The sequence below is a fragment of the Sinohyriopsis cumingii genome, chromosome 6 (genome assembly GCF_028554795.1).
Source record: "Sinohyriopsis cumingii isolate HCF-2022 chromosome 6, ASM2855479v2, whole genome shotgun sequence".
NCBI lineage: Eukaryota > Metazoa > Mollusca > Bivalvia > Unionida > Unionidae > Sinohyriopsis > Sinohyriopsis cumingii.
In genome coordinates, this window is record NC_142966.1 from 141,494,624 (window position 1) to 141,512,849 (window position 18,226).

At 34.5% G+C, this 18,226-nt stretch overlaps 1 protein-coding gene and 1 long non-coding RNA gene across 3 annotated transcripts in view; both read left to right on the forward strand.

The window, feature by feature from the left end:
- The window catches only part of LOC149798141 (uncharacterized), a 230,332-nt gene that overhangs the window by 67,347 nt on the left and 144,759 nt on the right, over positions 1-18,226 (forward strand). The gene's annotated exons all lie outside the window — the stretch shown is intronic.
- On the forward strand, positions 1,656-12,512 carry LOC149798142 (uncharacterized). The gene is made up of 9 exons (XM_089960543.1): positions 1,656-3,089; positions 3,418-3,521; positions 5,430-5,534; positions 5,962-6,103; positions 6,479-6,645; positions 9,429-9,533; positions 10,653-10,712; positions 11,596-11,662; positions 12,240-12,512. The coding sequence occupies exons 1-9, from the start codon at positions 2,439-2,441 to the stop codon at positions 12,267-12,269; spliced, it is 1,431 nt and encodes a 476-aa protein (XP_089816669.1). The 5' UTR covers positions 1,656-2,438; the 3' UTR covers positions 12,270-12,512.

Sequence of the window (18,226 nt, forward strand, 5' to 3'; positions counted from 1 at the left end):
ACAGACTCTAATCTTTTTCATGCGCTACCTCCACTGTTCGCTGTGAAAAATAGACATGCATGTAAATATTGGTTACAAATTTGCGGACAATTAATTTGTTATTCCTTGAACTCCTTTTCTCCGAAAACTTATTTTTTTTCCTCCGCATTTAAATAATTTTTCAATATTGTTCATCTTTCTTCTCCACTTCATGTCTCATATGTTCTTTATTTAACCTATAACTTAGTCCTAATTTCATTACAATTTAGGCAAATATTTAATGTTTGTTGATTTATTGTTTTACCGTTAGTTTTAAATTATAATTATATTTGTTTTATGTCGAAATTTAGCTAAATTAGATTAAACTGAAGCTGAATCATCTTGCTATACTGAAGGAAAGTGTGGTTTTTATAAAATTCGTTTTAGCCCAAAGATCTATACCACGCCAAGAACAAAAACATACTAACCACATGACCACGTACAGACGTAACTAGTAAATGACGTCATGAGACGACGTCTCATAGATACCGTATTATCCTCACCTTGTATCACAGTGTAGTCATGTTTAACTGACTAGGTATCGAAAAATGAAGACAAAACGAGTTCAAGCGCCATCTGATCTGTGGTACAGCTTACGATATAATGTGTGCTGGTTTGTCCACAGACCTGTAGAAATGGAAATGGAAGTAAGTTTTAATATCTAATATTCTGACAAAATCAAAGGAATATGGGGGTTGAAGAGTGGGTACGGAGCAGATCCATTGAGACTACGTCCTGAACAAAACGACAAAACGTAATTCGAGACAGTTAAGACAATCTGCGACTTTCGGTTGATGCAAATTACGTTAACATTTAATCTGGCAGTGACTATGATGGATAGACTGTTTTCACCCTCTTATAGCGAAGCTAATAAAAACCTTTGTTTATTTACAATCACTAATTTCTTTAATTGCTCCATCCACACACACAAAACGTCAAATACAAACGAACAGCTGTGTGCATGTTATTGAATGCAACAAAGCCAACAAGTAAAATATTCCATAGTTCTATGCATGTTGCATTAATACTGTGATTGGTAAAATAATGTATATTTCTGGTGTATGAAAATTTCCTTTTTTAACTTTCCATGAAATCTCATGTTTTTTTCTTCAAAGTAAACGTGAAGCTTGAATTTATATTTTGTATGTTTATAAAATATTTGCAAGAACATAACTTGTTTCAAGACTGAGGGTTAATGTTTTCCCCGCCAGTTTCAGCCAATGTAAAACTTCTCCGGATGTTCACCCTCATAAAAATTTATTAATCGTTATGGTTGTTACACAAAACAGATTGTTTAATTTCATAAACCAAAGTAAAATCTTTCTCAAAGCTATGTAAGGATGCTCTCATGATAGACAAGGAAGTTAAAAAACTATACTTCATGGCAGCCAAGCATATAAATGTACAACATTTGAATGTTCTTTAAGGTGTCGTTCTACAGTTTCATATTTTGCAAAGGTACGGATTTTTACAGCAAATTAAAATTATCAAGATTTCCTCATTGATTATCCTGGCTGTTTAAAAAAGACACTGTTTATATTAGATATTGTTAAATGAACTAAAAATTCCCTTTATTTTGATGTAATGTATGACTAATGGGTGTAGTTGGATTATAGATTACACAATTTGGCCTTACATAAATAAGGAATTGTAAAAAACAACCCCCACCAAAACGAAAACCCACCTGCTAGATCGGCAGGGTTATTTTAACTTCCTGAATTTAGAAGTTAAATTATAAAATAAAACCAGCCGATATATTTATTACTTTTTATATATAATTTATAATTCATTAATTACACTTTCAGAAGAGGGTATTGCTTACTATGCAAATAACTGCTGTTCCCTATTTTAATAACTGTTGAATATAGCGTATTTAGACTAATTCAGGGTAGTGTTGTTTAGATTTGTTTTGGTAGAGGCCATTTGGGTTAGTTGTTTGCTTAGAGCATGTAGAATTTCCACAAGTATAGAATGTAAAGAAATTTCAGCCACAGTACATGAAAATAGTATAGAGGCATGCTAACATTCTCTCCATTGTGCATATTGATATTGCAAACATCTATAACCTTACACCTCTAGCTCTCTCGGAATGTCTGTAGAGGTTCCGCCGTATTTCGTTGGAAAATATGAAGAATCATCGTAAAAGCTAGCATAACACAGCCTTGTACGAGCATGAGCAACAAAACAAGTTTTCAACTAAAATGAGAAATTTTGACGTTTACAAACAGATCACCACACATAATCGTATGTCCCAATTCATATGGCTGGAATATGTAAAAGGAAATTATACACTTTAATATCTGCACTATTACCGTAGAACGACATTTTGTATCTTTATATTTCAGGCTATACCTATAGGAAATAATCCAGATGTCTCTTTTCGACCAGAATCATCTGTAGAAACCAGATGTCTGAGAGAAATGTGTGGAGACGGAAGTGCTTTTATGGGGCTGGATGATCAAAGCCTTCTGGCCAGGCTGACAGAGAAGGATGACAACGGTTATATGGATGTGTATCTGGATCTGAAAATTCCTCGATCAAGTGACTCTTTCGGATCTGATGGACAAAACATTGATACCATTCAACAGGTCAAGGGCGAGGAATTCAGCTATATCTCTTCAAAGGAGTTGTATCCTCAAATTATGGTACAAACAACATTTTTGGAGCTACAAACCGTGATGGAGCAAGCAGCACCCATGGAAAAACGAACCATCACAGTGACAGCAGCATCGAGTCTGTTTCCTCCAGAATCTTTAGAGGATACAACAACTATGATGACCTCATCAGCATCTTCCACACCAATCATTACCACAATAGCATCGCCAATAACAATGGTGTCGGCAATGCAAACGACCACAAGCATGATGCCCACAACATCAGTGACAAGAGATATTACTGTGGCACCACCTGTCTATGTTGTGTCCACAATGGTGTCCAGAACAACTAGTGTGACACCGACTGCCATGCAAGGCGTAATTAAGGAGCGCGGTGACCAGTGCAAGTTGAAAAAGATGGACAAGCTCAAAGTGAACACTTATATCTGGACAAATGCTGTTGACTTCAATCGTAAGGTAATATGAACTGGAATAAATTCACATTAATTCCGAGATTTAACTTACAATCTGCTACTTTAGTAAATAATTGTAAAGTATCGAAGTTTTAATTCACCATGTTCTCCGAAATGTTTTCCTTTGTCTGTTGCTTTTACGTTCATGGTCCAAAAAGTGACATCTTTCCCTATAACGTCCATAACTGGTTCTGATTTACATACATGTCGTGCCTAAAAGATTTTTGCACTCTCTTTCTCCTATAAAAGATACTCAAGTATTATTAGATACGTTAGCGTTCAAGGTAGTAGCTACCGCAAGGAAAGGAAAATACTATCTTATTCTGTTACAGGGTGCTTTTGGCGTATCAAACGTCCACCTACGAGCCTTCAAGGGTAAACCCGGCGTTCCTGAAGTGAAATATATTTCCACACTGAACTCGGCATATCTGGGAGAGTAAGTATTATACGGTATCAAAAGTTCTTTAATTGTACGACGGTCGATTTCTGGTCGGACATGTCTAGTGTAACAGATTCTGGTGACCAAAGGCAAGTTCGAAGTCTATCTTTAGCTGGCATGTTGGGATATGTGTTATCAGGTGCAATATTGATTAATAATGTAATATGCTGCATGTAGTCTCAGGTAGATAGATCGTTATCACAATGGGAGTGATAGTAAATTTTCAAAAGCGAATAACTTGGTTAATGGCTAGAAATGCTGGACATAAAAAAACAGCGCTACTATATGTATGTGTATAATGAAAGAAAGAATGTACGTGATTTAAAACAATCAAGATGAGTGAAAACAAATCAAGATTACAACGAGAGACAGACAAAGAAAGAATTAGTTTTACTTAAATCGATTCAGTGAAGAAATGGACATGATGGAAATTGAAAATTAACTAGATTTTTTGTGTTATCTTGTAAATAAACAATGAATAAATATAAGAAATTTAAAAAATCACAAGCAACCAATCAACAACATCAAAAATTATTTGCCAATAACCTGCGAATTAAATCTAGACAAATATACAGTAAAGTTCTACCTATTTAGTTTGATACACTTCGGTAACATTTTGCATGTATAAATTTTGGAATCCCATTCGAACATAATATGAATACGTTAAAGAAAATATTGATGTAATATTGCCAGGTCAACCTATGTTGGAGTGTTAGAAAGTTTGGCAATTGCAAGTTCATTTTCTTTAAAAGGGTGAGATATTGGCAGTTTTCTTTCGACAGCTGAAAGTTATAAAGAAGCAATGAACTTTCCATGCCAAACTGTCAGAAAGTTGTCCTTAAATGCTATATACATTTCCATCTGAACCCTAACTACAATGTTTTCACTTCTCGCCTTGCCTTCAAAATGATCCAAAGCACGTGACAGATAGATGTAGAACAATCTTGTTCAAATAACACCATAGAACGGTCCAATGCACGTGTTGAAAATGACGTGTTGATGATCTGGAAATAACACAACTATGACCGTGTTAGCAGTCAAAAGATTAAGTATGAAAATAATGATGAAACCATTTGTATTACCAATTAAATAGTCCACAAGGGACGATTAAGGGAGATAATTTATCCTGACTAGAAAACAACCTGTTTAAACATAACAAATTAGAAAAGTAAATAACTATGTAGTTCTATTTTCCAAGATGATCCTGGAGATAAATGCATGCTTTAACTTTATTATTATCATCTGCCGACATTACCTAGATAAATGTACGAAATGAATTAGGCTTTATAAAATAATGACCTAAACTTTATATATCCTAATAGATACTGCAGTATTTATTTTAAAAAATGGGGACTTGGAAACACGCGTATAAGGGACATATATGTGACTTTTGTAAAGAAGAAGTGTTGATTATATAAAAATCGGAAAGAATGCCTCCCTCGTACAATAAAATGTTATTACATCGTGAGATATATCTGGTTTCATGCTAATGCATACATGAGAATGTCTCGGCCATACTATAAATCAGTTGAACGATATTACGATATTATCACGATATATGTGGGTTCATACCCGCGAACGCATATATTGCATTCAATGATATTCTGCCAGTCTACAATTTTTAAGAATAAATTTTAAAATAAAAGATCTATCTGAAAAGTAATTTTTGAGCACTTAAAAAACTAGAATCGTGTACGAGTTAAAGAATGTGATAATAGCTGTAAAGCCTCCCCTCAACATATTAAGTCCTTTTTCTCTCCAAAATATTGATTTCTTCCATTTATTTTGACTCAGCTCTCTCTTTATCTCTCTCTCTCTCTCTCTCTCACTGTCCGTATGTCTCAATGCATTACTGCATTACTGGCGTTCAAAGTGCATTCATTTTACCTTACATTTTTTTTTCAGATTTGCAGGAAGCTATCAGTGTAGTGGTCAAACGTTGAGATGGGTTATTAAGAATGACTGGCCAAATGGATCCTTGAATACATGGCTGGATAAAGATCCAAACAGGTAAAACAGAATCCTTTATTAACATATATTTAAGTGACGTCAATTTCACAGGTTTCCACAACCTGTTTTGAATAGTCTTGGTGACTGGAATGTTTGAGTAGGTAAATGGAGGAATTGTCTGGGGAAACACTCAGATAAGACTCTGCTGGAGCCGGTGATCGAGCCATAGACCGCAGAATAAAATATACAGTGTGTAATCTTCGCTTTATAAAGGTAGTTATATAGAAAGCTCTCATCCTACACGTTCACATCGTTTTTATGATAGCATTACACAGACACGTTCATTTTGTCTTTATAGCATCAGATTATATATATATATATATATATATATATATATATATATATATATATATATATATATATATATATATATATATGTAATGCTCTAGTGTAGAATAAATGCTTGGTACCAATTTTATTTTGATAGAAAAATCGTCGATGAGAATGCAGCCCGTTACATAACAATCCGACTTCTAGAAGCGGTGCAGTATCTTCACAGCAAAGGCTTTTACCATGGCAATATCCATCCTAAAAACATTTACATCAACGACAAAGGGCAGTCAGTGCTGGTAAGATGTTTGTGTGTGTGTGTGTGAGAGAGAGAGAGAGAGAGAGAGAGAGAGAGAGAGAGAGAGAGAGAAAGAAAGAGAGAGAGATATGATATATCGTGCATGGAAAGCTAAAGACAGGCGGATTACCTAACTGAAAGATTACCCAAACCATAAAACTTGATTTGTATGTGTTTAGACGTATGAATCATAAAGTTAAATATTTTTTATTCCGCCTTTTAATTGGCTGACATTTACTTGATACCTTTCTCTGGGTTGTTAGTGCAAGACTCATTGAAAGAAAAATTGAAAGCTTGAGGATAATTCTTATGTCGCAGATTATTTAAAGCGTGCCGACGACAGTGTAAACAATACGAGGCCTTTTCCATATTACAGGGCGGTCTCCGTGCGGCCATTAAGTACAACGGCATGCGGAGTTTACGTGCAGGCAAAGAGTACGACTTCAAGTTCTTCTCCCCAGAACTTGTTACAGGACCTTACATGCACAGATCCAGTGATATTTTCTCCGTGGGAAGTGTGGCGTTCTTTGTCATTTCTGGAAGGTACAATATTATTAGCTTGCAGCTCATCTTTTATCACAGTATATGTCATCTTTTATCACAGTATATGTCATATTTAATCATAGTATGTCATCTTTTATCACAGTATATGTCATCTTTTATCACAGTATATGTCATCTTTTATCACAGTATATGTCATCTTTTATCACAGTATATGTCATCTTTTATCCCAGTATATGTCATCTTTTATCACAGTATATGTCATTTTTTATCATAGTATATGTCATCTTTTATCACAGTATATGTCATCTTTTATCACAGTATATGTCATCTTTAATCATAGTATATGTCATCTTTTATCATATTATATGTCGTATTTTATCACAGTATGTCATCTTTTATCACAGACCCTGCTGCGCATATATTGGCTACGTCTCATGATGTTTCACCTTTATCAGAATATATCAGTTATTACTGATCACATATTGCCGGGTCGTGTATTCTAAAGCGCTCGTCTAAACCAATCACTGCCATCTCAGACCTTCTTGTACACCAGTCACCTACAGCTGACACTGTCTTGACTGTTTCTTTGCTTGTTGTTCACTTTATCACAATATCTAGATCCTTACTTAGCACCAATTTCGCAGCTGACGCTGTTTCATCTTTATCACAATATATCAGTCCTAATTGTGGTACACATAGCCTACAGCTGACACCGTCCTGACTGAACATGTAGCTCATCTTTATCACAATATATCAGTCCTAATTTCACACAGAGCCTACAGCTGACACTGTCCTGACTGAACATGTAGCTCATCTTTATCACACTACATCAGTCCTAATTGTGGCACACATAGCCTACAGCTGACACCGTCCTGACTGAATATGTAGCTCATCTTTATCACAATGTATCAGTCCTAATTTTGGCACACATAGCCTACAGCTGACACCGTCCTGACTGAACTTGTAGCTCATCTTTATCACAATATATCAGTCCTAATTTTGGCACACATAGCCTACAGCTGACACCGTCCTGACTGAACATGTAGCTCATCTGTATCACAATATGCAGATCCTTACTGATCACACATCCTACAGCTGACATTGTCTCATGGACAGAATATATCGATCTTTAACGAGCACATATAGCCTACAGCCGACAAATTTTCATCTTCAAAATATATGTCTTTATCGAACAATTATTTCATCTTTATCAAAATATGTTAATCCTTACTGAGGACATCTAAACTACATCGGACACTGTAGTTACTGGAATCTAATTACGGCCATATTTGTTTTCCTGAATTATTAGAGTCAATCCGTCATGGAGAACATTGTCATCCGCCATCTTACTAGGGGAAAATCATCGAATGCTCGACTGTTAGCTGAAGTGGTTTGATTTGTTATTCTTACATCGTTGTTGTCATATTCAGTGCTTAGAAAGAGGACAGTATGCTCTGTCAGTGATTTCTTTCTTATCTGCGGATGGTTATTGACACAGGATTTTGTGTCTTTGGATTATATTGTTGTTGTTGTTGTTGGGTTTAACACCATTTTTTCAGCACACGATAGGCTTTGTATGGCGGCCAGTATTAATGGTGGAGGAAGAACCCGGGAAATCCCCGGGAAGAACCACCGACCCACGAGAAGCTACTGGCAAGCTTTCTCACATACCCACATTGGCCGAATCCTGGACTCGAACCCACGCAGACAGAGGTGAGATGGCAGTGATCCGTAACGGAGAGCGCTTTAGACCACTCGGCCACTCGTGGTCACTGGACTATATTCAGATCTTTGATTATTAAAAATACATGCTTATCCTAGCAAATTCATGATATGATTAAGAAAAAAATCAACGTTCTTTTCCATCCGCTTTATAGAAGAAATCAATTAATTTTAAAGAGACACAAGAAAATAAATAAATAAATAAATAAATAAATAAATAAATAAATAAATAAATAAATAAAGGTTTGAAGTATGACCCTCATCAAACTTGACGTATATATTATCTACCCATTATGCGGATGTGACGCATCACTATATATTGCTAATGTAGATATCATAGTGTATGGAATTTGCGACAGGTCATGAAAATAATAATGATCCGAGGGACATTTAAGTAAATCAAACTCCGGGAGACAGCCTGGTTCAAATATAACTATTTGTCTCCTAACACAGTAATTTACCGTTTTCTACTATATATTTACTGCTCTTTTATTTTAGATAATACATCAAAAAATGAAAGGTTAAAGTAGGATATTTTTGCAGTTCAAATGCATGTATCCTGTGTAAGGGGACGGCATTTTTATTACAATGTTCATCTTCTTTACTCTATCCGCTCTTTATCCGCTGGTTCCCTAAATTATATGTCTAAATCGGTTTTTTCAACGTTAAAACTAATTTGTCATGATCCATCTCGTGTAATAAGTTGGAAAAGCGAGCAGTAAGACCTACTTGGTAAACTCTTCATAATGCTTCTAGGTTTGACACAAAATTATCGGTAGGTTGGTACCCATTTCATGTGACTTTCTTCATTTTGAAACTTAAAACATGGAAACATTAAACGTTTTTGTCTGATCTTTCATGTCGAACAGTAGATGAATGATTTTCTTCTGGATTCTAAGATCACTCCATTTGAAAGCAAAATGAGACTTAACAACGTTTAAACTTCATTAGGTAATGTCCATTGAGTTATTCGATTGTACACGGAAGCAGAAAATCGCCAAGTAACGTTCGATAAAACTACGGCAACGACAACAACTATGACAGCAACAACAACAATAACAACAGCTGCTACCACTACTACTACTACATTGTTCTTGCAGGTACCCTTTCCGAACAAAAGAAGACCTTATCAGCCAGGAATATGAACCAGAATACAGTTTGGATTTCAGCCTGCGTGCTGAGATGTTTCTCTACCAATGTTTGGAGTGAGTAGATATATTTTAAAATAAATATTTATTATAGCTTTTGAAGAAAAAAACAAGAAAACAAAACAAACAAACCAAACCAAAAACAAAAAGCCACGAAAAAAGCAAAAAACGAAGTGTAATACTTGGGCGGTAGAAATACGATTTAACCTGCTGTGCTGTAAATATTTGAGTGTGCATTCAACTGATTATAGGAAACTCTAACGAAAATAGTTTAAAATAATATCTCACAACTGATGAAAAAGTTAGTCTTAATCATAGTCCAGCAATAAAAGTCGGATTTGTAATCATCTTTATCTCAATCAACAAAGTATTACCAATTTAGTACCCCTATGATTCTATTTTTATTATTTTAATATATATATATATATATATATATATATATATATATATATATATATATATATATATATATATATATATATATATAGAGAGAGAGAGAGAGAGAGAGAGAGAGAGAGAGAGAGAGAGAGAACGAATTAAAAATTCTCTAACCTACATGATATTATATATATATATATATATATATATATATATATATATATATATATATATATATATATATATATATATATATATATATATATATATATATATATATATATATATATATATATATATATTGCTTAACATTAAATGGATAAATACATTAAGACGACGAAGTAAGCTAGATCAGAATAAGACAAGCTAGGCAGATATCAGACATGAAGGGATGTGTAAAGCCTCGTATGAATTAACACCGAGTTGCATTGCTGATCAAACTTAAAATTACAAAGACGATTCTTCAACAAACACTATCATCTACAGACCACCACTGGTTCTTTTGCAAATGTATGACTTCAACAGCTGTATGATTTCAACAACTGTATGATTTCAACAACTGTATGATATCAACAACTGTATGACTTCAACAACTGTATGACTTCAACAACTGTATGATATCAACAACTGTATGACTTCAACAACTGTATGACTTCAACAACTGTATGATATCAACAACTGTATGACTTCAACAACTGTATGACTTCAACAGCTGTATGATTTCAACAACTGTATGACTTCAACAACTGTATGACTTCAACAACTCTAATGTCCTTGTCATATATTTCTCTTTTACAGGAAAAGACCTGAGAACAGATTAAAACTGGGTCCCTACCTGAACAATGTCTATAGAGACCGGTAAGTGTAACTATTTTCTGACGTTTAATTTCTGTTGCGTGAAATAAAATACTTATTATAAATACAATTTAGTTTTGTTTCAAATGCTTAAATGCACATTATTCAATTAAATAAAATAATTTCACTGTCACCAAATCGCTCTAGATATAGAGGAAACATTGAACTCAGATGCTATTGATGTTACATTTACTACACATATTCTCTACAATAATTTCCTAATTCATTGAGGGAGCCGCGATATCGAAGTCGGCAGAGTTTATGACATGTAATTCATCTGTCGTTGGTTCGAGACCAGTCAGTGTCAAACCAGATCAGCCGCCTCTTTATATCCATGTGAAAGGCTCTCAGCTCCCATTTCTCAGCCTGATATAACCAATAATTTATCGAAAGTGATATTAAAAATTAAAATACCCAACCAGTTTCAATGAAATATGTAAATTGAAGTCTTCATGTACGGGTCATCCCGGATTGGATGCGTCAGTGTAACCTTGGCAAAGGCACCTGGCTTTCATTTGCTCGACAAGTTATAGTCAATAGTGTGTTAAAAATGTCGTCAAAACACAAACAGGAAACAAATTGTGTCTTTGTCTTACAAGATAAGAAGGGTAACTGCAAGGTTACAGTTTATATCAAAGATCCTGGAATTACTTCCCTTAGACAATCATAGAACGAAAAATCGGAATATATATATAAAGATCGCGTTGATAAAGAAATTAGGTAAATTGAATAAAAGTAATAGAGATGAAAGGAATAATGGATATTTTTCGATGTGATGCATGTTTAATTAATGTAATTATGACGTTTGATGCTGGTGGTGGTTATGGTGAACGATTATTATTATTATTATTGTGTTTATTATTATTATTATTATTATTTTTATTAGCTGGTTCGCCACTATGGAAGAGGACGACGTCACAAATCAATCTAGTCCTTCGCCTCTCATTCAAACAGTAAGTAGTATTTATATTTTCTTTCTGGTCAAATATTTGTATAAAAAAATTACTTTCATCATTAACACAAAAAAGGACTGAAAAATCAAAAAATGATATATTGGAATAAATATGAAACTTATTTATATTTATTGGTGATGTTTTGTTCCTATACAAGCATGGATTCATAGAGAATATTTTATTTCCCTGCATTAATACCTGATGTATAGTACGAAACCCCTCATATTTCGAAGTTAATGCCTGTTATAGTTCATCGTGTAGTACCCCTCTCCCTGTAAACCTCTGATATTTTAACGAAGGGGGTGGGGAACAAATGTCCTTTACACATTCTCATTGTTGTAAACTTTACCATAATTAAATAATCAGAAGCAGAAATATTTGAAAAACTTTTTTCACCGAAGAAGTTATTGTTGTTACAAAACGACGAAATAACAAGTCGTCGATGTTCTTCTTTGATACTAATTGTGTCAGACGGCGGTAACAACGACGGCAGTGACAAAAATGAAGGTGATTAAGAAGCGAAGAACCATTATAATCGTTGTCGTCACCATTATTATTATTATTATTATTATTGCAGATGGAAAAAATGAAGATGGAATTGCTCTAGATATGACATTAAGAGAGTCCAATCCAGCAAAACAACAACGGAATATTTTTATTTCCTCAGTCCCGATATTATGTACAGTCAGCTTCTTTCTTTTGATTTTAGACATTTTCCACCAATTGGCAATATGTATATAAATATGCCTATACAAATGCCAAGAGTGCTAAATATATTAATTTGTGTTGTAGAAGTCTAGGAGATTTTGTCTTTTTGTCTGTTAATCACTACTGAAATAAAATAATTCGATATAACCAAGACAATGCATTCGCTTACTTTTATCAGTGTGTTTGATTTAAAATACGGACGGAGATATGCACGTGTGCTAGCTGGTTGATTGATTGACTGATTGACTGATTGATTGATTCATTTATATATTTATTTCCTCAGAATGTTACGAAGTGTTCAGTCAATAGTATAGAGAATGCAACACAAATGGAAGGTAACTGTAATTAACGGTGAGAAATAGCATACATTTACAAATCATCCTAATAAATAAACGCATGTACGGTAAACGTTCACCATGAAAGAAAGATCGGAAAATTAACTTCATATATAGTCAGGTAATAATTTGTGTTCGAAACGTTTTCTTCACATGACCAAAATAGGATTACAGTACTCAGCTGGCACGCATTTGGAAAGTAGCTTTCAAGATTTTCTGCTTGAGGGAAATGGGAAAAAAATCTGAAATTTAATGAAATGATTAGCATTACTAAATTTTCAACGGTTGGCAACGCACATGGTTGGCAACGCACATGGTTAGCAACGCACATGGTTGGCAACACACAAGGAAGTAAAAAGAAATCTCATTGGCATTATACGTAAACACATTACAAACGTATTTATTACAAAATCCTTTATCAAACACAGTCACCGGTTACATATAAAAATATTGGTATGATGTAATAACTACCAAAAAGAATTAACAAATCAATGGTTTTCATTTCTAAAAGAGTATTTATCAAATCAGCATTGGACAACGACTCGAGGTGTCTGTAACGTTTTTTTTTCATACATTACCAACTTCCTACGTTTTCATACAGTACTAAACGTCCTACATTTCCGCACATACAAAATGTGCATACGTGTTCAAACAGTACTGGAGTTCCTACGTGGTCTTACAGTACTACAGATCCTATGTGTTTTTCATATAGTACCAGATTAAAATTATTTTGGCTGGACACGATGGGGCTGAAGATAAAGGGTTAAAAGTTCACATGTTTCAAATTAGAAATTGTCAGAAATTAATTCTCTAACATTATAAGTTTAGTAATCATGCCTTATATAAAAAAATGATGTTTTCAGCAATTCATAATTTATCAACATCAAAGTTCCTTTAATATCATTTTAAATAAACAATGCGCGTGTCTTAGTTCAGGTGTCACAATATACAAGATCTGCTATATGACGTCTCACAAAGTCCAAGATTGGAAAGGAATTCATCTTCTTTTATTATGCAATGTAAGCAGTTTTGAATTCAAAAGTTGTTGGAGAACTGGAACCAAAATGGTGTCATTCTAGTCGAGAGGCGGAAAGTGACAGTGAAACGTGGAGGCAAGTTGTAATATTTGCAACAATAATAGATAAGTTTAAATTAGCATTTATGTTGATACTGATATACAATTTTGAATATATGTTTTATGCAGCTCAGCACGACCAACTTCCTACGTCTTCAATGGCACAAGTAAGACCATGCTAACCGGAGATAATCAGTGTTGGGTTAGAGAAACAGACATTGGCCTGCTTACATCCAGTTGTACTGGCACTGTTGTGGGAATTGATTCTCCGGGTTGGTTTCGTATGACGGAGATAATTGAACAAACTTCCCGATGAATTTACATTCCATAAAGGGACAAGGGTGCACGAATCATTTCTTTGAAATTCTGTGTGCACTGGTATATGAGTACGTCTGCTTCTTTCTTGGACAAGACCAGGAAAGGGGTGATGCAAAGATAATGGTCCTCTTTTAAATTTTGAAACGTCTGACGATTGGTTTGTCAATTCGTTCATAATCACTGGGAGAATGTAGATGGACTATTTTCAAAAGTAATGTTTACCTATGAGGCGGAGAACGGTTTTGACATTTAAGAAATGAAATATGATATGTGGTCGTTTAACATTACATTCGAACAAAGAGTCGTAGGTAATTATTGATGATTAGAACAGATCAACTGATTTTAGATATTTTGTAAAACATGACAGCGATTGATTTATTCCTACAGTGACACGTATTTTATTCTACTGCACGCACACAGAGAGATGGATAGATAGACAGATATATAGTAGAGAGAGAGAGAGAGAGAGAGAGAGAGAGAGAGAGAGAGAGAGAGATTTGTGAAGCCGAACATTATAATTAAATACGACCGTTATGGTTCACAATAATTATGTGCATATATTTAATACATATAGCTCAAGAGAACTGGAAGAGTCTTACTCATACCGTATACGATCTAATGCAATCTAGTATCATTTATACATAATAGCTTTGATATTTTTACAAGCTGATCACGTGGTATGAGATTGACATTATTCTTGTCTTGGAAGATTAATCTTCATGTAAGTAGTTTACGTTGATGTCGGGGTTTTACAAAAGCGTCACTTATTGACTTTTTATTTTAGACTATGGTATGAATATATTACACATAATTGTCTTAAACTTATTTAATATAATTAATGATTTAGTGCTCAAATCTCATTTTGATTTTTGTCAAGCTGGAATTCAGCACGACTTACAGAGGGTAACTAACTCATCCATGGATTTTCTCCGGTTACAGAAATACGGAGGTTATAAGTATATCTTCTCTTGGAGATGGAGCAACGAAGAAACAGCCATTTTCTTCAGAGCACATGGATTCGGTTACTGATGTGCGTTCGAGCCTTCCATCCCCACCTTCGTAATTTTTCTGCATTTCCAACGCGCGAGCGCGAAGTTGCGGTCCTCTTTGTAAAGATCGCGCTCTTAGCGATGATACGGATCTCTCGATTTTCACAGTACTAGCAAATGTAACCGTAAATCGGTTACTATCGATATAGTCCCGACGACAAATTCGATTGGAGTACCTATGATATTTGCCTTGGTCGCGTTTCTCTCCACGTCAAGACCAACGCTGGTTGCTGCGACCAGCCCAAATTTTTTATTCTAGCAGCACACACACACACACACACACACACACACACACACACACACACACACACACACACACATTTGTATTTCGCGAATATAGATATTTTACTTTTGATTTCATCTCTCAGCCGTTGTTCCGCTTCAATTATTTATTTGCATCGGTAACTTTGATTGTTCGTCACAGTTCTTCTATTAATGACGTGATCGCTAAGTGTAATTGCTCAACTGTCTGGCCTGGCCTTGTTCGGATCCAAGACGCACTTACAACTAAGTATTTTTCTTTACTTGTACAATTCACAGGAAATACCTTCCACAGAACAGTTTTGTCTTTGGCGATTGTTTGCAAGCTTTTTTGTTTACATACAGCTACACAGAGTATGCCTGTGCTTGGTGCCTTTAACGGTTTATCTCGTTTTTCTCCATGAACTGTTACACGGACAGGTGCGTTGTTATTGAAAATCAGTCTGGGTCTTTCTTTTGACGGTCCATATAATTAATGTATCTTGTTTTTTGTCAGTGAATTCGGCTGCCTCGTTGTATAAAACAATCCCTCAAATTTAGAATGTCTGGAAGAATTCAGTGGGGCTGTCCAGAATGTCTTTGAATGAGTTCACAGACATCCAAAGGACTGTATTAATCAAAAGTCAATGAGCACTCTTAGTAATACCAATGAATATTTTAAATAAATGATTCTTGTCCAGTCCTATCTGATTTCAACAAGACAACTGTGAATCCTTAAGAAAATGGATTCCCATAGACGAAAACAGAAATAATTTATTTATACACAGTTTCACTTACCCATGACATAATATAATGTGAAGCACTCAAACGGAAAAAATAGGCCAATTGTAGACAAGACTGGCCTTGAACCCAAATGATGTGGACATCTTCTGTTTATAACTTACAACCATGGCCAAAAGTTAGCTATGTAAACATTCTCTTTAAGAACACAATACAAATTAAACATACATGACACATCCCCACATAGGACACACGCAAAATTTGTACAATAAAGCTTTTTTTTGACATATTATTCAAATATGCACATAGTAACTAAAATTATTTAGGAATGTCTTATTAATGAGACAGCTTGATTACACAAAATATGCAATATAATAATTATGTATACATCTGCAATCATTGTATCCTTTCCACTCATGTGTCTAATGTCAATATTGTATTCCTGAAGCACCAAACTCCTCCTCAACAATTTATGATTTTTATTTTGTATTTTGTTAATGAAAGTAAGTAGATTGTGGTCACTGAATACCAAAACCGGATAAAAGGCAGAACTAATATTCCCTTTAGTGCTACATTAGATTTCGGTGACCAGATCTGTTTATCAAATATCTGCCAGCAAATTAGCTCGAAACAAAAGTTGGTTTGACGCTTGGGACTGCATTTTCACTGTATTGACCTTATCATGCCAAAGAAATGGACGTTAAGTACCCATCTAACGGTCACTACGAGGAAGATGACATGGGATGACCGTGGCGGGCTATCGAACCCACGACCGTTGAATTACGAAAGTCACTGGTTCGATGAACTCCCAAGCCAGCCCTGAAGGGAATATAATAAGAGAGAGAGAGAGAGAGAGAGAGAGAGAGAGAGAGAGAGAGAGAGAGAGAGATGATTGTTAATGAAATATCTTCGGCAAAAATAATTGGGTTTAAATAATATGTACTCGCTGACTTTTTCACCAAATATTACACAGGATATCTGTCCCGGAATCGCAAATCATCTATTGCAGTTAAAACCCATTAATAACAAAATTTAACCGGAACAGCAGGACGTCTGTAATTTAGTTAGTTTTTAACCTGACAAATAGATTTGGTTCGTGTGTATTAGAACTTTTGGACTATTTCGGATTTAGTTCACAATATTAGAAGTTGTTTTTAAATTTTCACTTATATTATAGGCAAATAAATTATTAGGTTTTCTTTTTACATTCTAGGCAAAGAAATTATTTGTTTTACAAATCTTATCTTCTGCTGCTTAGTTTAAAACTAACGAATTGTACAATACGAACCAGGCTTTCTGTGCACAGGTGTAATGTTAATTAGCTTACAATTACAGGATTATCTCTAATTAAAGCGTACTTTGAAAAAGCTTTAAAACTTATTTTTTGTTCAAATGCATTTAATATTCTGGGATAAATGAAGCTGGGGCTATACTAATCGTGTCATAATCAATTTATTTTGCATAGGTGAATCTGCTTGCCATGCCAGAAAACGCAATGTACGGTCGAGACAAATTGAAACATAAAATATGCAATCTTGCAGCATGTTGGGAGAACAAACACAAAGCCGATAATGAGAATATTTAAGCAATGGAGGGAGTATACGACGATTTGCTGATTATTAGTCAACCCGGTGCAAACATTATTACAAAACAGCATTGGGCAGTATAAGGAATAGAAGACACCCAATTCTTCATTGTTGCATAAAAAGGCTAAAGTTACCCAGTATCAGATATTTAAAAATTATTTATACTCAGTATATCTAGTAACAATTGAGTGAGGGTTCGTTTGTCAAAACTGACTTAATTGTTGGAGAAAATTAAACAATAAACTGAATTTAATCAAAATATTTCATCTATTATTTTTCACATGTATCAGGTGTTATTTTCCAACAATCAAGGGATTGCATACCGATAATAATAATAATAATAATAACTAGAGGATCTCAAATGTGAAATGACTTAATATTAAATGTATGAAACGAGTAGAATAATGTCCAGGATTTTTTTTAGCCTTGGCGAGAAACGATAGACATAATTCAAGTTCAATAAATTCAATATTAAATCATTACCCATTGTGGATTCAGTTTATTGCACTTTT